This window comes from Triticum aestivum, chromosome 1B (genome assembly GCF_018294505.1).
Source record: "Triticum aestivum cultivar Chinese Spring chromosome 1B, IWGSC CS RefSeq v2.1, whole genome shotgun sequence".
Lineage (NCBI taxonomy): Eukaryota > Viridiplantae > Streptophyta > Magnoliopsida > Poales > Poaceae > Triticum > Triticum aestivum.
Genome location: NC_057795.1, coordinates 386,927,593 through 386,951,537, shown reverse-complemented (window position 1 = coordinate 386,951,537; position 23,945 = coordinate 386,927,593). Strand labels below are relative to the sequence as shown.

Below are 23,945 nucleotides of genomic sequence, written 5' to 3'. Positions count from 1 at the left end.
TACTCTCGTGCAATGACAAGTGAATAAAATCTAATCATGAGAATAACACATCTAGCATGGAAATATATTGGCCACCCCTTGCTGCCTCGCGAGCGGTAGAGCACACAAAAGAGAAATTTATTTTGAAAATTATAGATGACACATGCAAATTTGTTTAGAACGACACGAAAATACCGCATATAGGTAGGTATAGTGGGCTCATATGGCAGAACCGGTTTAAAGGGTTTTGGATGCACAAGTAGTGATCATACTTAGTGCAAAATGAAGGCTAGCAAAAGATTGAGAAGCGACCAACCAAGAAACGAAAAATCTCGTACCCAAGCATTAAGCATAAGTAACACCGAATAATGCACCACAAGTAGGATATAAATTTCATTGCATAACTATTGACTTTCGTGCTTGCATAGGGAATCACAAACCTTAACACCAATATTCTTACTAAAGCACACTTACTCATCGACATGACTCACATATCGTATTGTCATATCTCAAAACCATTACTAAGAATCAAGTTTATTTTGTCCAATGATCTTCATGAAAGTTTTTATTATATCCTCCTTGGATATCTATCACTTTGGGACTACTTTTATATGTTGCTTTTGATAAGCTCAAACAAATATAAGTGAAGAACATGAACATAATTTTTTTATTTCTCTCAAAATAATCTAAGTGAAGCAAAAGAGAATTTCTAAAAAAAATACTAACTCCCAAATAAATCTAAGTGAAGCATGAGAGCATTTCTTCAAAAAATAACAAAGCACATTGTGTTCAAAAAGATATAAGTGAAGCACTAGAGCAATTCCAAGGCTCTAAAAATTTAAGTGAATCATAGGAGCAATCATAGCATAATTTTTGGCTCCCTCAAAAAGGTGTATCCAGCAAGTATTCAAGACTTAAAATACAAAGCAAAACAAGCAAAGACTCATATCACACAAGACGCTCCAAGCAAAACTCATAATATGTGACAAATAAAAATATAGTTTCGAGTAAAATACCGATGGTTGTTAAAAGAAAGAGGGGATGCCACTCGGGGGCATCCCCAAGCTTAGTTGCTTGCTACTTTTTGAATATTATCTTGGGGTGCCTCGGGCATCCCCAAGCTTAGCCTTTTGCTAATCCTTATTCCTTCATCCATTGTAAGGTCATCCAAAAGTTGAAAACTTCAATCACACAAAACTCAACAAAACCTTCGTGAGATCCGTTAGTATAAGAAAGCAAACCACTACTATAAGTACTGTTGCAAACCTATTCATATTTTATTTTTGTATTATATCTATTGTATTCCAACTTTTCTATGGCCAAAACTCATCAAATAAAACCATAGAATTATCAAAACAAGCACACAACGCAAAGAAAATATAATCTGTCAAAAACAGAACAGTCTGTAGCAATCTGACTACTTCAAATACTTCAATAACTCCAAAAATTCTAAAAAATTAGGACAACGTGAATAATTTTTTATTAATCTTATGCAAAAATAATCAACTCAAAAGCACTCTTCTGATAAAAATGAAAAATAATTCCATGAGCGCAAAAGTTTCTGTTTTTTAGCAAGATCAAATCAACTCTCACCCAAATCATCCCAAAGGCTTTGCTTGGCACAAACACTAATTTAAACCACAAAAACACATCTAACCAGAGGCATAATTGTGTATTTTATTGAAAACAGCAAGAAAACCAAAAGGCAAAGATACAAGTTGGGTTGCCTCCCAACGAGCGCTATCATTTTACGCCCCTAGCTAGGCATAGCACGTAGGATCTAAGTCTTGTCATCCTTACCCTCTAATTATTTGTAAATAAAACATGAAACACATTATCCATGGAAACCTTAGCACTATCAAGTTACTTTTTATCATAACTCCTTTGATTTCCGACAGTGATCCAAGAATAGTGTTGATTAGCATCATTAAAAACTTGTTGGATCATATCTCAAACGAGGACTTGCTTTTAAGATTCTCATCAAAGATTTGGTTATCTCCAAGCAAATGTCTCAAAGCATAATCACTATTATAAAGAATTTCATCAACCACGGGTTTTTAACGATTCATGCCATAAAAAATCAAAGATTTCCCTAGCTTCCCGTATTATGTAGTCAAATTCATTCATCAGAACAAGAGTGGCTAGCTTTTTAGCTTTATGATTCTTTATAACAGGCAACTCATAGAACAATCTTTGCAAGGTAGGATGAGTACGGATAATCTAGTTTCAAGTTTCAGAACAAGTGCCGAAATAGCTTCCGCATAAGATTTAGTCCTTTTAAGTATAGGAACATCATCAAGACTTAGTTTTCCCACACAACTAACAAATTCTTGGATATGTTCTTTTTCCATAAAATTCCCTAGCCCCAAGACAAAAGTTTTGGCAGCCAGCCGTACGCTCCATTTTAGGAGTTAGGCCATCATTTGTTTCTGCCATACCAAAATCACTCATGGTGACTTCACAACAAGATTGCACACAAAAACAGATCCAATGAGAAAACGGCGAACAAAAAAGAGGGCGAATAAAACGACGAATTTTTGTGAAGTGAGGGAGAGGAAAACAAGAGAGAAATGGCAAATAATATAAATTGCAAGGAGATGAGATTTGTGATTAGTAACCTGGTTGATATTGAAGATCCTCCCCAGCAACGGCGCCAGAAATTCCTTTTGATGTCTGCTAGAACTACGTCGGTATTTCCCCAAAGAGGAAGGGATGATGCAGTATAGCGACGGTAGGTATTTCCCTCAGTGATGAGACCAAGATTATCGAATCAGTAGGAGAACCTCCTAACACCACATAAACAGCACCTGCACATAAATAACAAATACTCGCAACCTGACGTGTTAAAGGGGTTGTCAATCCCTTTCGGGTACGGCGCCTCAAGTAGGCAAGACAACGTCAGATAGTTTTGGTAGATAGGATAAATAGATCGCGAAATAAATAAATTACAGCAAGGTATTTTTGTATTTTTGGTTTAATAGATCTAAAAATAATAGCAAAGGAAAATATATCGCAAAGGCAAATATGATGAAAAGAGACTCGGAGGCCGTAGGTTTCACTAGTGGCTTCTCTCGAGAAAAATAACAAATGGTGGGAAAACAATTACTGTTGGGCAATTGATATAATTTCAAATAATCATGACGGTATCCAGGCAATGATCATTATATAGGCATCACGTCCAAGATTAGTAGACCGACTCCTGCCTGCATCTACTACTATTACTCCACACATCGACCGCTATCCAGCATGCATCTAGTGTATTAAGTTCATGGAAAAATGGAGCAATGCAATAAAAACAATGACATGATGTAGACAAGATCTATTTATGTAGAAATAGACCCCATCTTGTTATCCTTAATAGCAACAATACATACGTGTTGTTCCCTTTCTATCACTGGGATCAAGCACCGTAAGATCGAACCCATCACAAAGCACCTCTTCCCATTGCAAGATAAATAGATCAAGTTGGCCAAACAAAACTCAAATATCGGAGAAGAAGTACGAGGCTATAATCAATCATGCATATAAGAGATCAAAGAAGACTCAAATAACTTTCATGGATAAAAACATAGATCTGATCATAAACTCAAAGTTCATCGGATCTCAACAAACACACCGCAAAAAGACTTACATCATATGGATCTTCAAGAGACCATTGTATTGATAATCAAGAGAGAGAGAGAGGAAGCCATCTAGCTACTAATTACGAACCATAGCTCTACAAAGAACTACTCACGCATCATCAAAAAGGCACCAATGGACATGATGAACCCCTCTAAGATGGTGTCTAGATTGGATCTGGTGTTTCTGGACTCTGCAGCGGCTGGAATTGATTTTCGTCGACTCCTCTGGGTTTTTTGGAATATTGGGGTATTTATAGAGCAAAGAGGCGATGTGGGAGGCCAAAGAGGAGCGCACAACCCACTGGGGCGCGCCTGGCCCCCCAGGCACGCCCTGGTGGGTTGTGCTCCCCTCGGAGCTCCGCTCAGGTGCGTTCCTGGCCAAAAAAAATCCACAAAAAGTTTCACTATGTATGAACTTCGTTTGGCATTGATTTCCTGCGATGTAAAAAACATACAGAAAACAGCAACCGACACTGGACACTATGTCAATAGGTTAGTAACAAAAAATGATATAAAATGACTGTAAAACATACAAGAATGATAATATAACAACATGAAACAATAAAAAAATTATAGATACGTTGGAGACGTATCAGGTCCCGTTGTCAGTGACTAATTAGTGTGGGGGTTATCACTAATGGGGGGTTAGCCCCTAATTAAACTGGGCCGGGCCCACTAGGCAGTGGCTCAGCCGACAGTGGCCTCGGTTGGGCGCACCCGCACCAGGGAGGCCTCATCCAGGGGCGGCGATGCGCTTGGTGGCGCACACGACGGTTGAGAGCAGCGACGAGCATCGCTGCTGGCGCGGACGCGCGCTCACGCGCGACCTGAGGTGAGGGAGGGTGTAACACCCCCAGTGTCATGCTACAGTGATCTCATGCTAATGATGCATTTTCATCATGTTTGCTAAGCCAAATTGCCATACGATAAAAATCAAAGTCAAATTCAAAATTCAAATTGCAAGTGAAATTTAAAGCTTCACAAACATAGTTGCAAAAAATTTCATCATTTAGCAAATATTCCATAACAATTATTGGTTAAGGAAAACAGCATCACCTATTTGCTTAATTGGGCTCTAGCAATTAAAACAACACCAAATCAACCTATTCAAATACTTTTCCATTTATGCAAAATTGAAACAACTTCAAATAATGCTCAAACTTTTTGTGGCAGTGCAAAATAATGCAATATAAATTAAGTGACAAGTCCCATATTTTTGAGATGTCATTTGATGGCTAAATAAAATACAAAACAATAACTAAACTGAAAGACCAAAAAAGAAAAAAGAGAAGACCTAAAACCTACTGCACACCTGGGTTTCACCACAGTTTTGCATTATTTTGAGCTACCAAATGGATTTTATTTAATATGATAATTGGCACATAAATACTAGGATGTGTATTGAGTTAGCCCACACGTTACTATTTATTTTGAAATGGTTAACGATTTATTTAAGTTGAATCGGCTCAATTTAATGTTGCTGGTTCACTTTATATTTTTTAGAGATTAATTGGAGTGTCAAATGGTGTTGGTTTATTCATGACAACTAGTCAGTGAATATTTGCAAGCCAACAAACATTTTAGTTTTACCGTTTGAACAAATATGTATGTTTGACTTCAAATTAATGAAACAGTACACGTCTTGGACCGTTCCCCTCTCCCCCGTCTACAGTAGAGAGAGGAGAATCTTTGGGCGATCCCGTCTTCCCCACCTCGCCGGCGTCGATTTCGACGGATCCCTCAGCCTCCGCCGGCCGCTCCTCCGACGGATCCCTCGGTCCCCGAATCACGTCTGTATATAGCGTAGGGGTAGGTAGGGCTTCAGCCGGCGGCGCTAGGGAGGTGGAGGTGCCGGCGATGGTGTGTTTGCGGTCGATCTGCTTTTCCTCCGGCGTTAGCGCTCTCTGGAGCTCGAGCGTGCGCGGATTGACTTCCTCGAGCTCTTCGTTCTTCGGTGCGTCGAGCTCGTCGTTCCCCATCTGGTGCCGGTGTGACGGGGGCGCCGTTTTGAAGATCCTGAAGGAAAGGTTGCGATTCACCAAGATGGCCTCGCCGCCCGTGGTGCAGGGTGGAGGTGTCATGCCGAGGAGCGTCGACTTCCTTGTCGCCGAGGGGAGCCTCCGAGTCCAAGAGTGCGGAGGGATGGCGGCGGGGTTCGTCGGCGCAACGTTCTGCTCTGTGGAAGACGAAGCCAGAGTTCAGCAAGGGCCTACTTGTAATTTCTTTGTTTTCCTAGACTTTTCTGTAAGAATCTTGGTGTAATGCAATTCAGTCCTTCTGCGCAAAAAAAAAAGACTTCAAATTAATGAAATGACTTTGAATTTTCATCAAGTGGCAACTTGGCTAAGCAAAAGCTGATGACATGGCATCATTAACATGAGATTACTGTAACACGATTATTGGGGCGTTACACCAACCAGAAGGTATGACTTATTTATCCCCTATTTTACTCGTTCATGTGCTAGCCATATACTCTGTGTTCATTGATGTTTCGTTTCTATGTACTGTATGTGCTCATATGCTTAGGTTTAGGTATGAGCTTCATACTATGATTGCCATGTTCATTATCTACCTGTGATTAGATTAATCAAAAAAGTTCTAATATTTCGACAATTGTCTAGGAAGGTTTGTTTGTTCAATTGAATAACCAAAGAGGAATTCAGGTTGTTAGGCAAAAAGAGATTTAAAATCATGACAAATAGCATGATTCGCCCCTGCGTGGGCATAAAAGGCTAGATTCGGAGAGAGGGGAGGAGAGGGACGTATGTGCAAAAATATAAAGGAGCGGTGCCAATCAGCTCGCACGAGAATCCTAATCCACTTGAAAATCCTTCTTTTCTCTTGCGTTGAGAAGAAACCAAGAAGCGAAAATCGGCACCGTTCCCGTCGCCGCCTCGTCGCCTCCGTCGCCCGTCTTCCTTTTCCGCCGATTCGTGCCCAGCCGCGCCCACCACCACCACTCTCCTTCCCACTGGCTAGGGTTTTCGGTTTCTAGAACCTCACGCCCACCCGCCCGCCCGCTCCATGCAAGCCCCGCCGCTCGCCGCGCTCGCCGGAGGCGCCTGGGCCTCCCATCGACCTGCCATATTAGCGGCGCCGGCGAGCCTCCGCCGTCCTAGGCGCGGCGCCCTCCGGCTGCCCGCGTGGAGAGCGGCCGGAGGCGGCCGGGCCCCGCGGCTCCCGGCCAAGGGCGCCGTGCTCGCCTCCGACACGGGGGCGGACGAGGAGGTCGCCGGGCCATCGCCCCTGCTCGACGTGCGCAGCGAGCAAGGTCTGCTGCTGCTCTCGAATGCATTTTTGACTCGCACATTTGTTAAGTCTCGTAGAGGAGTGATCCCAGAAATCTCATCTCATCTCGTTCTTTTTCATTCATATGAAACCATCAGTTGCATGTGGTGTGCAGAGTTCGTTCTACGCGTCAGGAAGGAAGTGGAGAGAGGGAAGTTGCGTCCGGATGTTGCTGACAACTTTGAAAACCTGTACTACAATTACAAGAATGCGGTGAATATACTTCCTGTTTCCTGTCTGGTACAGGTAGATCCTTATTCACTCACTCATGACGTATATTCTGTGATTGCTTTGGCGTCTTCAGGTCCTACAAAATGGGGATCCAAATGCATATCAGATCATGCTTTCCAACATGATGGATTTATTTGACCGCGTTCTGCTGGATGAAGAGGTCCTATTTCTATGCCCATTACCTTCCCAATTCGCTCTCACATTTTCTCTTTGTTCCAAGATGCACTTTTACACCAGTCTTCATGTTCTTTTGCAGAATCCATTTACGTTTCAGCCTTATCACAAGGCCATCAGAGAACCGTTTGACTATTACACTTTCGGTCAGAACTACATTAGGCCACTGGTAGATTTTAGGTAATGAAGAATCTGATCTGAGCACATATAAGAGGCCCTGTTTGGTTCATATAGTGTCATACGAAGTTTGCTGTACTTCTCATGGACATCTTCTGTGTAAACAGGAATAGTGATACATTATGTGTCAAAAAAAGGAATAGTGATACATTATGCCTCATCAGACTCATTTGTTACAATATGTTACTGCTTTCACAGGATGCATATTAATTGTATTGCACATCTACTGTCACAGACCCTTACTTTTTTTTGTCATTCATGTCCCTTCACAGTCTATTGGACAAATACATATTTAATATTCATGAATTATGATAAAAATTCTGGATGCTGTACACATATTTCCATTGTGCTGAGGAATTTATTTTGAAGATGATAATAAATCTGTGCTTTATATTATAATGCACAGTATCTGACCTGCAATCTCCAGTTCCTGGAAGATGTATCTGCCTATTCTATCGCAAGTATTTATTTTATTTTTAACTAACATTAGTCATAATATATTTTCCGTCAACAGAACAGTGGTATTTCTTAACATACTCTAGTTTATTTTAATTACCATCATGTGGCAGGAGAGTTCCTACATTCATATGTATCCAAAATTGATCTTTGACCTATCAAACATGGTTTCCTTATGCTCAGGAACTCTTATGTCGGTAACATTTCTGTATTCAGTGATATGGAGAAGCAGCTTCGGCAGGTGAACTTGTCTAACCTTCGTCATATTTTCTCATGTTGGGCGTCAAACCTTTTTAGTGTTCTAGTAAATGCAAACCATCATGATTTTTTAAGAAGAAAAGCAGAAACGCTATTCTGAATCAGAAAATGGTTACCAGACTCCAAAGGTCACAAAATGGTCGAGAGAGATGTTGCTTACTTGGTGAAATAGAGCAATGTAATCAAGTTTCCATATAGATGGCATCATCACCTGATCCTTAAATTCTAGCAGAGAAGGCGTTTTAGTGCATCTTACCACATGGCACCCCCCAGGGCCATATATTTATGTATCTAACTTATGTTACTCTTTCAATTCACAATGTTAAATATTATTTACTGAACATGCATAAGCAAAATATTTTCTGATTTTTTATGTCATTGCAGGGTCATAATATTGTTCTGATGTCTAATCATCAGACAGAAGCGGATCCAGCAGTTATTGCCTTGTCACTTGAAAGAAGCAATCCGTGGATTAGCGAGAACATAGTAAGGGAACTCTCTGAACAAACTACCATTTTCTTGTGAATCATCATAAGCTAACCGCATTGGTATCAAAAACCCCATTTGCTATAGGTTTATGTTGCTGGGGATAGGGTTCTTACAGATCCTCTTTGCAAGCCATTTAGCATGGGAAGGTCAGTTTGTATAATAATGCTAAATTGTTGTTTCTGCTTTCTTCTAATCCTGTTACCGGAAAGCATCAGGCACCTAAACATTTTCTCATAACAGAAACCTCCTTTGTGTGTACTCAAAAAAGCATATGAATGATTTTCCTGAGCTAATTGAGATGAAGAGGAGGGCAAACACTCGAAGTCTCAAGGAAATGGCTTTGCTTTTACGGTACTATTTCCTTACAATAGGTGGTTATTTTCATCCTTTCTTCCTGTCAGTAGCTAGCCTAATTGATGTGTATGTTTAACCACTAGTACAAGTTAGTGACAGTGAACTCACTTTTAGTGTAAAACGTGATATGAGTTTTGGTTTAAATCTAGTGCTGGTGCAGTGAAGATTGTTCAATTGCGCTCAAAGGCAAATAGAGTTAAGGAGATAACCACATGGGTACATAAGCAATATTGACTTCATGCTCACCATCATGGAACTGGCTTTGTTCTCTTTTAAGGGAAGACATGCTAGACTAGGATCACTTTCTGCATCAGAGGATAATGCTTATCTTTTATGATAATATGTAGTGGGGGTTCACATATAATTTGGATAGCTCCAAGTGGCGGTAGAGACCGTCCTGACCCTTTGACTGGAGAATGGCACCCGGTATGTTCTCTTCCCTGCTAGTCTATATGGTTTGGCTATCTTATCATGTTACAGAGGTTGCTGTGTATGCTTATGCACAATTTTCTTTCAATCCAATAACATTGTTATGACAAAGGAAATGGGAGGGTACTATGAAAGAACTGCAACAAAGAGATTGATTTTGTTTTAGTTCCCCTTACCTTGACCTGTCTGCTACTTACAAAAACAAGGGCAGGCGCCATTTGATGCATCTGCAGTGGATAATATGAGGAGGCTTCTGGAGCATTCTGGCGTTCCTGGACACATATATCCATTATCATTGCTATGTTATGAGATTATGCCTCCACCACAACAGGTATGGTTACTTGCCATATCTCGCCGGTTCAAATATTTTTACTCTTTTGAATTTTTGTTTTTATTTGAACAGATTGAGAAAGAGATTGGTGAGCAAAGGGTGATATCCTTCCATGGTGTAGGCTTGTCAGTAGCTGAAGAAATAAAGTATGGGGATGTTACTGCTCAATCTCGGAATGCTGATGAGGTTTGTATACTTTCATGTTTCATTTCTGTATATCTATTGATATTCCTGCTCTAGTTTTTGTGAAGTGCTAGGCCTATTATCGATAGGACCATTCTGTATTGGTAGAACCATTCAATATTGGAAAAACTTTTGGCGCCTGCAAATAGCTGGCTATATTGATACATTTGGGCTAGTTTGTAGGCTGCACATTCTGTTTTCCTTTTTCTTGTTTGCTGAGGCAGGGCATCGTTGCGGAGCCTCTAAACAATGTTCAGGTAGAAGAGTAATGTTAGATTAGCTTCTGTCGCTGTGATTGCCTTTGTACTGAGAACTACTGCTTACATCTAAACTCGGTAATGAGCCATTGTCAAAATTCATATATATATATATATATATATATATATATATATATATATATATATATAGGACAAATGTTTCCTACAAGCAGTGGTAGTTACCACCACTTGCGTTTTGTATGTTGTATGTAGTATCAATCGAAACCGAGAGTATGTACGTGTAGTATGTAGTATATAACAATGATTAGATAGTATATATATACTAATTTTTAGGTAGTATGTACCATGTTTTGAGTATGCTCTTTTTTACGTACAAATATGTACGTATTTTACAAATATAACAAAAACTATGGGCTCGTATGCAATTTTTCATATAACTTGATTTGAAATATCTTAGATATAGTATATGAGTATATTTAAAATAATAAAATAATATATATAGTACCACATGGTAGTATATGAGATGTGGGGTAACTACCACCGGGTGGTAGGATGGATTTTCCCTATATATATATATATATATATATATATATATATATATAGAAAGAGGATTTTCTATCGTAGCTTACCCCAGAAATAGTTATCAGAACCGTTGGAGCTGCATCAAGATTCGGATCGCTGGGTGGTCCGGGTCCTTTTCCATTGCCTTTTGCTGATTTTTGGATGGTGCAGCCTGTCCCACGAGCTGCCACTTTGTGCAGGTGGTACTGACCAAAACCTGCGACGCGTGGTCCCCAGGCAACCTTTAGACCAAGTCGTCGCTCGCAGCCGTGTAGAATAGAGAGGTTCCACACCATACAAAATGAGTACGTACCGGTTCCTCCCGTTTTAACCTCACGTTACACCGTTCTGTGTCAACTAGAGGTCGTGCTTTTTTTAACGCAAGCTGGAGGTCGTGCTAATCCTGCGGTTCAGACATGCTACTCTACGGGTCCTAGCTATATAGCAGCAGAAGCGCACAGGAACCTACCGGAACTGGATGTAGGCATCTTATCTTACTATAAGCAATAAGTAAATAATATTGCCATGTCTGCCCCCACCCCCCAGCCTTCGCTCTCTCCAATGTGTACGTATGTGTCATATAATGAAACATTTTTTCTTGAATAAACATATACATGGAGCATGATCAATTGTTCAAAGCTCCCTGAGATGCATGTACGGCCTAACTTAATTCATGTGCGGCCAGCTTAATTCATACGGCTATGGGCACCCAAGTGTATCAGGGTTTGTAGGCCAAAAATAAGATTTATTACGACTAATTGGAGCCGTTTAAAAAACTTAAACATTCTATTAGTCTGCTTTCAGCCCTGAAAAACGAGACGACCCTGATCATTAGGAACGAGTGGTTAGCTATATCAAAAACAACGCGGTGACACTGGGCATGTGTAAGAATGTTTCTTTTTTTAAACAAGGCAAAAGATTGCCATTTTCATTGATTAAGAAGAAGATAATTACCCGGGTTTGCATCGTTTGGATCCCCTTGTTCCCCGCTTTCGTTGCATTGATTCTTTGGGTTTGCATCGTTCGGATCCCCTCGGTTCCTCGCTTCAGTTGCATCGGTTCTTCGGGCTTGCATCGTTCGGATCCCCTCGACTCCTCACTTTCGTTGCATCGGTTCTTCGGGTTTGCATCATTCGGATTCCCTCGTTCCTTGCTTTCGTTGCATCGATTCTTCGGGTTTGCGTTGTTCGGATCCCCTCGGTACCTCGCTTCAGCTGCATCGGTTCTTCGGGTTTGCATCATTCGGATCCCCTCGGTTCCCCGCTTTCGTTGCATCGGTTCTTCAGGTTTGCATCGTTCGGATCCCCTCAGTTCCTCGCTTCCTTGCATCGGTTCTTCGGATTTGCATCGTTCGGATCCCCTCGACTCCTCACTTTCGTTGCATCGGTTCTTCGGGTTTGCATCGTTCGGATCCCCTCGGTTCCCCGCTTTCGTTGCATCGGTTCTTCGGGTTTACATCGTTCGGATCCCCTCGGTTCCTTGCTTCCATTGCATCGGTTCTTCGGATCCCCTCGGTCCCTCACTTCCGTTGCATCGGTTCTTCTTTCATTTGCATCGGTTCCATGGTAGTGATCGAGCGGTTCAACCATTTGTTTGTCTTTCGATCTGCTGGTTTTCACAAACATCTGGTTCGTGCATTGGTATGATAGGTGTTCGGTTCCGTCGTCCCCTTGACCGGGTCTTCACGTTTTCGTCGTTCAGTTCTGCGGTGCAAACAAACACGACCATCGGATTATACCACAATCCTTATCCCACGTTCTGAATATACACGGCTAACCAACGCCATTGGCATGCAAACATGTACTCCCTCGGTTCCAAAATAAGTTTTTTTAGAGATTTCAATATGGACTACATACGGTTGTATATAGACATACTTTAGAGGGTAGATTCACTTATTTTGCTCCGTATATAGTCCATATTGAAATCTCTAAACTGACTTATATTTAGGAACAAAGGGAGTATCATATATCATCCTAGAGGAGTAGAACACAACATTAGTACTGCAGAGACGGCCAGCAGCAACAATGCATAATACGGAGTGATTAAGAAGTCGACACTTAATCACGGTTGGCTCAAAGAGGCACGCGCACCATTCATGCAATCTTGGCGAGGAGCAAAAACAAGCTCAGGTTGCGGCTGTGTAACACTGGGATATACATATTGCCATCGCCTCCCCCAGCTTGGTATTCTTCCTCATACAAACGGATCCAACGCGTGCCTCACAGCCTCAGCAGTCAGCACAAGTAAAAAAAGAAAAGACGTGCCACAGTAGATCTTACCATGCGATTCACCCATTTCCAATGATGGGTGTGTGTCTGTGTGAATCCAATGCCCATCGTCAACACACATATACCTAAAAAACATAAAAAAAATCACATGACTCCCGGCTCGTACGTACGCAGAGGCCGTTTTCCCTGTTTGCAAAGAGGTTCCACTCCTGTGGAGAGGGGCGCGCACAAAGGATCTGTACGGCCTATAGATGTCTGGCATGTTCAGCCGGACCACACGCCCATAGGCCCACATGCGCATCATTCCTCTGGCATCCAGCGCGTAGAAAATCTGCTAAATCGTCCACCCTTTTTCTCCTGTCCAGTCCAGCACGAATCACAGAGCATGGGGTTGCGGCTGAGATAGCTATTTCTGCAGCAAGCTATGGTAGACACAATTTTGCCTATATGGTGGAAGTGTCTGAATATGTACGCTATTCATCAGTGGTAGGCCCTTCCATTTGGAAGTCTTCTTAGAGTGAATAGGCACAAAGCCTTAAGTCATGAACGATTGGCCTGCTCTTGTTTTTGTTTGATGGGTGGGAATCAAGTTATTGTTGCATTATTGCATAATTAGGTATTTGTTTCCACTGGTTTTTCTTCCGATTCTACATCACCAACTCTATCAATCTCCCTTGGGACTGGTGGATGGATTTCCATGTTGCAACGCGAATGTTGGTAATCTTGTGAATTTTAACTCCCGCTAGCCATTCGTTTCTAGTCTGAAAATCTTGGTAAATAGAATCTGCAATTGGTGGCTTGTGCGTCCCGTGTTGCATGCGTCTGCAAAGGTTTATGATATATCATGAGCATGTGCAAAAATAGGATCATTGGCGACCTGTTCAGGACAAAAAAGAACCATGTGAATAGTAACATGGTACTATTCACTTTTTTTTGTGCACGTTATAAGTAGTCATATTTTTAGTGAAATTTATAAATTTCTTTTCCATACAGGGCATGGGATATATACCATAGCCTTTATACATGATTATTTTTCTTTTCTTTTGAAAACTCAAAAGGGCTGTGTGCATTGTGGGTTCCTCATCCATCTGGTGGATAAAGATCTGCATTCCTGAAAATATCGTCCTGAAAATTATTGCACAGAACACTTAGCGTAGTGCTTACAATTTCTTTAAGTTACTTTCAGCTTTTGCTCACTTATATTTTTTGTTGGACCTTGTGTTTCTTTGTTTAGTGTTTTTTCTTTGTTCCGGTGGGAAGAATGTTAAGTTGAATTATTAAATACAGGCAAGGGGGATATTCTCAGAGGCTCTGTACAATTCAGTTGTTGATCAATATAATGTCCTCAAGTCTGCTATCTTTAGAGACCGTGGAGCAGTTTCGTCAAACCCTGCCATCTCACTCTCGCAACCATGGCGATGATAAGCTTTCTCAGGTTTGTTCTATGCTGACCTGATCACCATTCGCTTCTCCCTCCATCCGGAATTACTTGTCGCTCAAACGGAATGTATCTAGACGTGCTAGATACATCCATTTCAGCGACAACTAATTCCGGACGGAGGTAGTATTTGTTTGTTACATTAAACGCACACATGCATTTATCCCAGTGCGACATTTGCCAGTTTGGTAATTTGACATACGTGAGTTTGGGTTGGTGCAAAGTGCAATTTTACATGGACTTTTTGTGTACGTAGATTCCGTTGCTTTATGTTTATGCTAGTCGATCAGCAAAGGAAGTGGAGCTCATAAATGCTGTAGCAGTCTTGCATGAGAAATCAGAAGACCGTTGGTACCATGCAAGAAAATTGTGATTTCATATTTTGTATGATGCATCTGATCTAGTTAGCGAACCCTGCAAAAGATAAATGATTGTAGTAATGTATTGAACATAATAGCCATAGGAGTAACCGTTTCCATTCCTCATGTATTGCCCCATCCCCCATGTGTTGTTCCATTCCAAAGATGGTTTTCTTAGCTTAGAATAAGTTAATTTGATGGATTGCATTTGTACAGCAAATAATTTGCGGCTCCTTCAATTTTCAGGCCTGAATTTCTCATTTCTTTTCGACAGAGCAGATGAACTGCTATAGTGCAATGTTGCGGGTTTTTGCTGGGAAGGCCTTAAACTTTGATGTCGTCACAGTTAGGATGAGGCTGCGACAGCGGCCCTGCAGACCCTGTAAGTTGTTGAAGTGGCGTGAAGGAAAAACCGTGTGATATGCTGCTACACCGTGTTCATGTAGTGACAAGAACTCTGCGGCTGTTGTCAGTCTAATCCTAAATAGCACGGCGGAACCCGGCAGCAGATGATGCATGTGTTCATCTTTTGTGAAGAGCTACTGCTGTATGAGGTGGCTATCATCTGGGCCAGATTGGTCCAGCAAATATAGATTTGGTCCCTAGATCCTGGCAGGCAGTCGGCTCGATTTTCTTTTTGTGCTAAAAGTTAACTCGTCTTATTTTTTGATTTGTTTCGTGTACATATTAATTCTTTTGCTCCAAAATTTGGAGACACATGACATGATATATACATACAGAGCCCAATATGTGTCGCCTTCCTATTTGTCTTGGCCCCTGTTGAACTTGTGTGGATGTAACCTGTGTTTTATCTGGAGGCGTCGGTCTCTCTCGTCTGAATTTATTTACTGAAGCATTTGGATTTGGACGGCGACAGTAGGAAGATATAAATAGGAGTGGAGGAAAGATGTGAGCGCGTTGAAATTTATAGGTCCAGAGCAGAGCACGCGGTCGCAGGCAGGCAGGGCTCTGAAGATGCGACAAGCCAACACAACTGGAGTCTGAATCCTCCTCCTGATCCTGAAAGAAGGAAGATTGATTAGGCGAGCATGGTTGATTTTCTCTTGCAACAAAGCTCGATTTCCTTCCTCAGGGAATTCTGGCTGATCTTACAGTTGAGTTTGATAAATCAGCTGATGACACGATTACCAGGATTATGAAGACTATCATATCAGTAGATAATGAAGGATAATCAAATGATGACCACACAATGATAACAATTGCTGCTCTAACAGCGTACGTGACCTTTGCCCGTCCAACTGGGTTTGCACCATTCCTTCCACCCACAGGAAGGCGAAAAGTAGAAGAGGGAAAACAGCAATCTCAAAAAAAAGAAAAAGTAGTAGAAGAGGGAAAAAGGAGAAGTGGGGACGGAAGGAGCTCCAAGGTGATGTAATCCATTCCATCCTGAGACCTGAAATCCATCCATCACGCCCTTGGCCTTGGCAGCCGCAGCAGACGACTCGCCTACTCTGCGCCTGCCTGAGCTGGGGCAGAAGGAGGAGGAGGAGGGAGCCGCCGTCGGATTGGGAACAAGGTGAGCCCCGACCCCGATCTCTGTCACCGCCGTCATCGCTCTTCGCTTCGGGCTGGTGATTTCTCCACCCTCCTCAGCCTGCCTGCCTACTCTTCTTCTTGCGCTTCCTTGCTACTAACACTGCTTCTGCCGCCGCCGCCGCCCCCAATCCCCATATCCAACTCAAAATTGTCCATCGTATGTATACTGCTCGTCTAAACGCGATCAAACCATCATCGTCCCCCGATTTCCGTTTCTTTTCTTGCCAACTTGCGATGTGTTCCCTTCCCTTGTAAATCAATCGTACAAAAAAAACTAAATACATAAATAAAGAGTACTACCTGTCCTGTCAGTCAACTTGTGTAGCAATCCATCTACGCGATACTTTACCAGTTCAGTTCAATCTCCACGGCCAAGAAATGGCCCTGCAAGTTGCGTCGCCCCCCTTTTATTTCTGGGCACCAAACAAGCAAGAAACCCTAGCTGTAGCATCACAAGGACCGGTTCTAGTTTCTGTCAGATACGCTCACGAACTTCCCACCCGCAATCTACTACTGGCAGCTGTTCATGTTCTGGGCTGCTTGGATCCCCCTTGGCTGATAGTGAATTGCAATTTTGGGCTCGATTCTTCTTTGCTATGTTATCTTGTCCTCGTCTCCTAACGTAGCACTTTACTTGCCTGCAGAATCACGCCAGGTATCGACTGACTGCCGGATCACTGTAACAAGATGAGCGACAATCTCATGGACAAAGTTAACGCCTTGGGCGAGCGCCTCAAGATCAGTGGCGCGGAAGTTAGCCGCAAGATGTCCACCGGCGTCACTAGCATGAGTTTCAAGATGAAGGAGTTTTTCCAAGGCCAGAACATGGCCGACAAGATTGTTGACGAAGCCACCTTGGAGACCATGGACGGCCCTGATTGGGCTACCAATCTTGAGATATGCGATATGGCCAACACCGAGAGGGTCAACAGCGTCGAGCTCATCCGCGCCATAAAGAGGCGAATCATGCTGAAGAGCCCGAGGGTGCAGTATCTGGCTCTTGTCCTCCTCGAGACCATTGTCAAAAACTGCGAGAAGGCCTTCTCCGAGATTGCTGCGGAGCGGGTCCTTGATGAAATGGTGAAGCTTATTGATGACCCACAGACTATAGTCAACAACAGAAACAAGGCGCTCATGCTTATTGAAGCATGGGGAGAGTCAGGAGAGGAACTCCGCTACCTTCCCGTGTATGAAGAAACTTACAAGGTACTTATTGATGATCATCATACACGGAATGCTCTCTGGTTAAACTAGCTGATTTAATCGGAACACAGTGCTTTACTGCTGATCTGCCAAGAATCTGAGAAAGCTTATTTAGTTCCTTTTGAACTTTGGTTAATTGTGGATAACTAGACATTAAGTTACTTATGTTAATTGGGGGGATAATTAGGATGCATTTTCATGAACATTCCTTTAGTGCAGTTTACACACTGCATCCGTAGCACAATGTTGTGCCTGAAACTTATATCATTGCTTCTGGCCAACTAGCACTGTTAAACATGTGGGTTTCAGTTAACATTTGGTTTTCGTTGCAGAGCTTAAGATCTAGGGGAATTCGCTTCCCTGGCCGCGATGATGAGAGCCTTGCGCCAATATTTACTCCTCCCCGTTCAGTACCTGCAGCTGAACCATATTCTGATGCAGCACAGGACGGGTACCAAGAAATTCCAGATGAAAGTTTTGCTCCAGTTCGTGCTGCCCCTTCTGTACAAGTCGACGATGCTTTTGAGGTGGCTCGTAATAGCGTTGAACTTCTTTCCACAGTGCTATCATCATCTCCACAAAAAGAGGCTCTAGAGGTTAGTCTTTTCTTTTGCCGGTCAAATAGAGACTCCAGCTTAGGTGAGTAGTTCATGTCATTCAGCGTGGAATCTGTGATGTAGGCAATGTGCAGTTTGTGACGTAGGCATCTCAAAAGGCAGGGTTGAGTTTTGTTATCTTCATACATGAATATATGTTAAGGAAATTATATATTGGTTGCTAGCATTTGTTACATTTAGTGGTCTTTCTAGTATACTGCAACAATGGCCCTGGCCAATCAACCTGTTATCCCTTATTACCTCATCACAGTCTCGGTGCAGAGAGTATCTGAAAGTAAGTAGTTAACTGACAGTTTGTTAAGAACTTCATTCTACTCCCTCTGTAAAGAAATATGAGAGCGTTTAGATCACTAAAGTAGTGATCTAAGCTCTCTTATATTTCTTACGGAGGGAGTATTATTTTTATCTGTTTATTCAGATCTAATTCAATATTATACTAGTACAATGCTATCATCAACTCCGTATCCTGATTGTCTACTGCACCTCACATACATGCAGGATGACTTGACTACCACCCTGGTCCAGCAATGCCAACAGTGTCAATACACAATCCAGAGAATCGTCGAGACTGCAGGTGATAACGAGGCTCAACTCTTTGAGGCACTGAGCATCCACGATGAACTCCAGAAAGTTCTGTCCAAGTACGAAGACCTCAAGGAACCCATCGTCGCAGAGCCTGAGCCAGAACCAGCAATGATTCCAGTCACGGTGGAGCCTGAGGAATCCCCACGCGCTGTTGGCAAAGACACCCCCGCGAGGAAATCAGCTGGGTCCGGTGGCCGCTCTAGCGGCGGGGATGACTTGCTTCAGGATCTCGACGACATGATCTTCGGTAAGAAAGCCGGCACCTCCTCCCAGCAGGAAAGAACTCCCCGGAAGGAGCAGAAGGACGACTTCATCGGCTTATGATCAACGGGTATATATATCTGTCCGGCTGAAACTTGTCATAAAGGTGTTGCGTGCTCAGTGCATTTCCAAACTATGATACAGGTTTGTGCTTGCGCGTCTATCTTCTCCTGTATCCCGGGGATTGCTGTACAGTGGTAGATGTCTGACGTGGCAGTGAGTTTCATGTGGCACTCCTTTTCTTTCTATGATTGTTATGCGGGCCAAATTATTGGAATGCTGGGGCTGCTCTCATGGATCGCATGGGTAAGTATATAAGTTTGTACAGCGTCCAGTGGTACAAAGACGGGGTCTGCTCGTTCATCACAATTTTCGAAATCTGGAGTATATATGTTGTCACCAAGTTATTTTGAAGACTGAAAGAATTCAGCGACGCACGAAGGCACTGGAGGGTACCTTCCACTAAACAAAAAGCTGGAGGGTACCTACCACCAAACAAAAAACTGGAGGGTACCTTCCCTAAAAAAAGGAAAAAAAAGGAGGTACCTCTTCGCGGGTGATCTCCAGCGGTCACTCAAGAGCGCACCTTGCGACATGCGGTGGTGTGTCCAGCCGCCGCCATGTGTCGCACGCCGGACGCACCCACAGAAGCTTTTTTTTGTACGTGTTTTAGGTTCTTTCTTTTTGTTTTTTTGATTTTGCATGGTCTTTTTTAGGTTTTTGCCTTTTTTTAACCTTAGTGAAGCACACCATGTGGAAACATAGACATGCTTCACGGTGAAGAACAGTGCAGTTGTGTTTTACGGAAAAGCATGTGCTTTTCACAAGTGTACTTATTGAAAAGTGAAGTGCGGTTGTACTTCTTAAAAGTGGACAACACAGTTCACGAAAAAGAAAAACAGTGCTTGGCATGAAGCACATATGTGCTTTCGAAAAATGAAAAGCGCAATTGTGCTTTTTGCTTCCCACACTTGTGTTTTCAAAAAGTGAAAAGTACAACACTCCTCGTGAAGCACAATTGTAATTGTGCTTCTCGCCAAAGCATAGTTGTGTTTTTCGAAAAGTGAAAAGTGAAAAGTGAAAAGCACAATTATACTTAAAAAACATAGTTGTGCTTCATCTAGTTGTGCTTCTCGCGGTCCCAAAACATAAATGTGCTTTCACAAAAAGGAAAAAAAAGCACAATTGTACTTTAGGTTTCTTTTTTCCTGGGTTTCCTTTTGTCAGTCTTCAATCTTTTTTTTGTGGTTTTTGTTTTTCCTGTTTTTTTTATTTCTGGTTTTTCCAGAAAAAAAATCATTCAAACCTATTAATATGGGATTTACTATCAAAGATCTTGACGCAAGAAACGCAACAATGAATGGTTCATGATTTGGCCGCACATTTAAGACATAAAACATTTTGGAAGAACGAATCAACGAAAAAAGTACAAAAATCCCTGGTTGCGACAAGGTCACACATGCATTGAGCCACTTGTCATCACAAGAGAAGGTGAGAGTTACCTTTGCAAGGGGTACCCTCTAAGTTGTGATTTTGGGTCATCATAGTCGCCTACTAAGAGCATACAACCGGACCACTCAAACCCTCCCTATGCATTCGGGCCAACGACCCGGTCACTTTTTTCCCACCCAACCAGACCCCTCAAACCAGCCCTATATGTCCGGCACCCACCATACCCACCCCATATGTGGGGCAGATATGGGGACGCCCAAACACGTCCGCCACGTTGGACTGGCGGCAGGGGCTCGCGCCAAAACCCATCGTTTGAACGGGCGCCTCCTCCGGTTTTGGTGAAGACATGTCGGCGCTCCGGCGCGCCGCCCGAGGGACCAAATCCGGCTATTTAAGCCAGATGGTGAGGCAACCCTAGCCAGCTAGCCCCATCCCCATTACCACCCCTCTCGCCCGCACCACCGTTGCCCCTCCTCTCAATCTTTCACTTTCAATCCGACCTCACCATGCGTCGTACGAAGAGAAACGACATTAACAAAATATTTCTCAGGGGAGGGGGTGGGGTGGGGGATTGTTGGGAAACGTAGTAGAAAACAAAAGGTCCGCGCCTACGCACACCCAAGATCAAAATGAAGATGCATAATGGGTTGGGATCAAGATCGTTACCGTCACCGAGTTGCAGCGGAAAAAGAACGTATCGTTGTAGATCGTACTTGGAGTCCCTCGAACCATTGATGAACAATTAGAACCTTTACAATCTGGCAGCGCTTTGCCGTCCAGAGTTAACTGTCACCGGAGAATTAGAGGGAGGAGATTAGAACCACACAGAGCTTCTAATTATGAGGACAAGAGGATTAGCCTATCTCTAATTAGTCAACTAGGACCAACTAGAATTAGAACTAGAAGAACTAGAGGAGGCTCCAAAACTTGTGTGTCAAAAGGGTGGAAATCCTCTAGTATATATAGGTTGGAGGGGAGAGGAGGGGCGCTACAAGGGAAGGGAAAGTCCCTCCCCTTTGGCCGGCCAAGGGAGGAGGAGTTGGACTCCTCCCCCACTCCAATTCGGCCTCCTTAGGGAAGAGAGGCGCCTCCCCACTTGGGCCTTTGTGGCCCAAATTGCCTTCTACCTCTTGGCCTTCTAAGGCCCACTGAAATTTAATTAAATATAAAATAGTTCTAAATACTTTCATATATATCGGTAATACCCGGTATTACCCGATATTCACCAAAACCCTTCAGGTGACCCCCAAACGCTTCCGGGTCCTCTCGGAACTATTCTGAATAGTAATGAAACAATTCCAAAAATATATTCTCATCACTCCTATCCTACTAACACTCAAAAGATTGTGATTTTCTTAAGATGTGACCCCGTAGGTTCCGTAACTTATAGATATGAACAAACCCCTTTGTTTAATGACCGATAGCGGAACCATGGACGTCCATATCGGTCCTATGAGCACACGAATGATATTTGAGTGAACCTTTGGTTATTATGTGATGTTCCCTTTGCTTTGCGATACTTCACAAAACCCGAGATGCATCATTATCCTCCTGAGTCATCACTATGCTCACTATACCGATATCCTCGTTACTGGTTTTATTCTTCTTTCTCGTTATTGTGTTCCGGCATCCCCGTGATGTACTCACTTGTGTCTGGCCAGACCATGATGGGTGATGTCACACCGAGAGGGCCCTAAGAATATATCTCCATCGTCAGAGGAGCAAATCCCACACTCCAGCTATCCGACCACTTGTCAAACATTCTGATTCTGTAAGTTGTCGTTATGATCACCGTGTTACAAGTGATGTTTGAGCAACCCCAAAGCCCATCGTACGGTAAGAAGTGACCACGATACTCTCATAATCTAAGGAGCAAAATCACACGTTAACACTCCATGTAATTATAGTTGATTACAAAACGATATTAACCCAATTCATAACAGACAAAATTGGTGTCACGACTCACGACTAGGCTCCGGTGGAGTCTCACCGGTGATGAACTACAACTCCAAATTGAGATCGGAGAGAGAGAAGAGGAGCTGAGGCAGGAGACAGAAGCGAGAGGGGATAAGCTAGATAGAATGAGTCGTTCAGTTTGAATTACAAGTTTTTCGATGTCGTTCTCTCCGTTGTTCCTATGTTTATAGCACGTAGGTTACATGACCCCTCTACTCCGGCCTGCTGGCCCACTAATCTTCTAATGCGGCCGTCTTGGCCCGTGCCTCACTTGAATCTTCCCGCCGCTTCTTTACGCCTTCGTCACGTCCTCTTTATGCTTCCCTTGCCGCACACGCGCCCTTGTCATCACCAGGGTACTGACAATACCTCCCCCTGAAGAACTAGCATGTCCCCATGCTGGTGCATCTGGAAACGATCCTTAAGCACCCGATAATCTTCCCAAGTAGCTGAAGACGCAGGAATTGTTGTCCATTTGACCAATATCTGAAGATGGTATGCAATCCCTTTTTTCACTAGCCGGCGATCCAAAATCTCTTCAGGTTGTACTCCTGGTACTGACAGATGAAGGGGAACAGGCATCATAGTGAACACTGGAGTATGATCCGACACGTGAGCCTTGAGCTAGGAGACATGGAACACAGGGTGAACCATACTGCCGCGCGGCAACTCTAGTCAGTAAGTTGCATGGCTGATCTTATCCAAAACTTTGAATGGTCCAAAAATATTTGAGAGAAAGTTTTGGACAGGGATGATTGACCACTGATGACTGGGCATAGGGCTGTAGGCGCAGATACACTGTCTCCCCCATAGCAAACTGACGATCAGATCTTTTTCTATCAGCAAAATGCTTGTATTTGCACTGAGCTCTGGCCAATGATCTTTTAGCAATGTTGTATGCTCAGTCTGAGAGGCCAACCAGGTCAGTACACCAGGGTTCATGGAAGTAGAATGACCTGCTAATTTCCCCACATTTGGGTCCTGCCCATATAATGCTTTGTAAGGGTACAACCCAGGGAAGAGTGGTACGTGGAATTATACCAGAATTCTGCCTGAGGGAGCCAGGCCTCCCATTGAGCTAGAGAGGCATGAACTGCACAACACAAATACATCTCAAGGCACTGGTTCACTCGCTCTATTTGGCCATCAGTTTGGGGGTGATATGCTGTACTCATCTGAAGTTCAGTGCCCCAAACTCTAAACAACTCTTTCTAGAATGCACTTGTAAAGATTTTATCTTTGTCGGAAACAATGGACAAAGGCAGTCCATCGAGCTTGACAATGTTACCGAGGAATACTTTGGCAACTGATGCTGCTGTAAACGGGTGCTTCAATGGCAGAAAATGACTGACTTTAGTGAAGCGATCCACAACCACAAGGATAACCTTAAACCCCTCTGATTTAGGCAGTCCTTCAATAAAGTCCATGCTAATAGCCTGCCAGGGGCGATCTAGCAAAGGAAGAGGTTGCAGTAGTCCAGGTGTTTTGCACAGTTCATGTTTAGCTTGCTGACAAGTGTTGCGCTGCTTCACAAATTT

General features: G+C 43.0%; 2 protein-coding genes across 8 annotated transcripts; both read left to right on the top strand.

Annotated features, from left to right (window-relative positions):
* Positions 1-6,414: 6,414 nt before the first annotated feature.
* Positions 6,415-15,540, top strand: LOC123126234 (glycerol-3-phosphate acyltransferase, chloroplastic). 6 transcript variants are annotated; one of them, XR_006461623.1, is made up of 14 exons: positions 6,415-6,873; positions 7,006-7,103; positions 7,195-7,281; positions 7,378-7,475; positions 8,112-8,169; positions 8,571-8,672; positions 8,760-8,821; positions 8,916-9,026; positions 9,377-9,455; positions 9,670-9,789; positions 9,862-9,975; positions 10,952-11,056; positions 14,267-14,414; positions 15,051-15,540. XR_006461623.1 is itself a non-coding variant. In XM_044546623.1 (13 exons), the coding sequence occupies exons 1-12, from the start codon at positions 6,627-6,629 to the stop codon at positions 14,399-14,401; spliced, it is 1,311 nt and encodes a 436-aa protein (XP_044402558.1). In that variant the 5' UTR covers positions 6,417-6,626; the 3' UTR covers positions 14,402-14,414; positions 15,056-15,540. The 6 variants fall into 6 exon arrangements, 4 of the variants coding, with proteins under 4 accessions (XP_044402566.1, XP_044402558.1, XP_044402553.1 ...); XR_006461621.1 differs by having other exon boundaries at positions 15,023-15,540; XM_044546623.1 differs by lacking the exon at positions 10,952-11,056 and having other exon boundaries at positions 6,417-6,873; positions 15,056-15,540.
* Positions 15,541-16,044: 504 nt separating this feature from the next.
* Positions 16,045-19,293, top strand: LOC123126217 (TOM1-like protein 1). 2 transcript variants are annotated; one of them, XM_044546598.1, is made up of 4 exons: positions 16,045-16,313; positions 16,978-17,539; positions 17,869-18,132; positions 18,652-19,245. In XM_044546598.1, exons 2-4 carry the CDS (start codon positions 17,021-17,023, stop codon positions 19,060-19,062), a joined length of 1,194 nt encoding a protein of 397 aa, XP_044402533.1. In that variant the 5' UTR covers positions 16,045-16,313; positions 16,978-17,020; the 3' UTR covers positions 19,063-19,245. The 2 variants fall into 2 exon arrangements, with proteins under 2 accessions (XP_044402533.1, XP_044402540.1); XM_044546605.1 differs by lacking the exon at positions 16,045-16,313 and adding an exon at positions 16,347-16,368 and having other exon boundaries at positions 18,652-19,293.
* Positions 19,294-23,945: the final 4,652 nt, after the last annotated feature.

What these genes read in the sequence shown, in the direction of transcription:
- LOC123126234 (XM_044546623.1), top strand. Translation starts at nt 6,627, where the DNA reads ATGCAAGCCCCGCCGCTCGCCGCGCTCGCCGGAGGCGCCTGGGCCTCC. An exon ending in CGACGTGCGCAGCGAGCAAG is followed by an intron (nt 6,874 to 7,005) that starts GTCTGCTGCTGC and finishes TGTGGTGTGCAG; the next exon opens with AGTTCGTTCTACGCGTCAGG. An exon ending in TTATGCCTCCACCACAACAG is followed by an intron (nt 9,790 to 9,861) that starts GTATGGTTACTT and finishes TTATTTGAACAG; the next exon opens with ATTGAGAAAGAGATTGGTGA.
- LOC123126217 (XM_044546605.1), top strand. Translation starts at nt 17,021, where the DNA reads ATGAGCGACAATCTCATGGACAAAGTTAACGCCTTGGGCGAGCGCCTC. An exon ending in TGTATGAAGAAACTTACAAG is followed by an intron (nt 17,540 to 17,868) that starts GTACTTATTGAT and finishes TTTTCGTTGCAG; the next exon opens with AGCTTAAGATCTAGGGGAAT. An exon ending in CACAAAAAGAGGCTCTAGAG is followed by an intron (nt 18,133 to 18,651) that starts GTTAGTCTTTTC and finishes ACATACATGCAG; the next exon opens with GATGACTTGACTACCACCCT.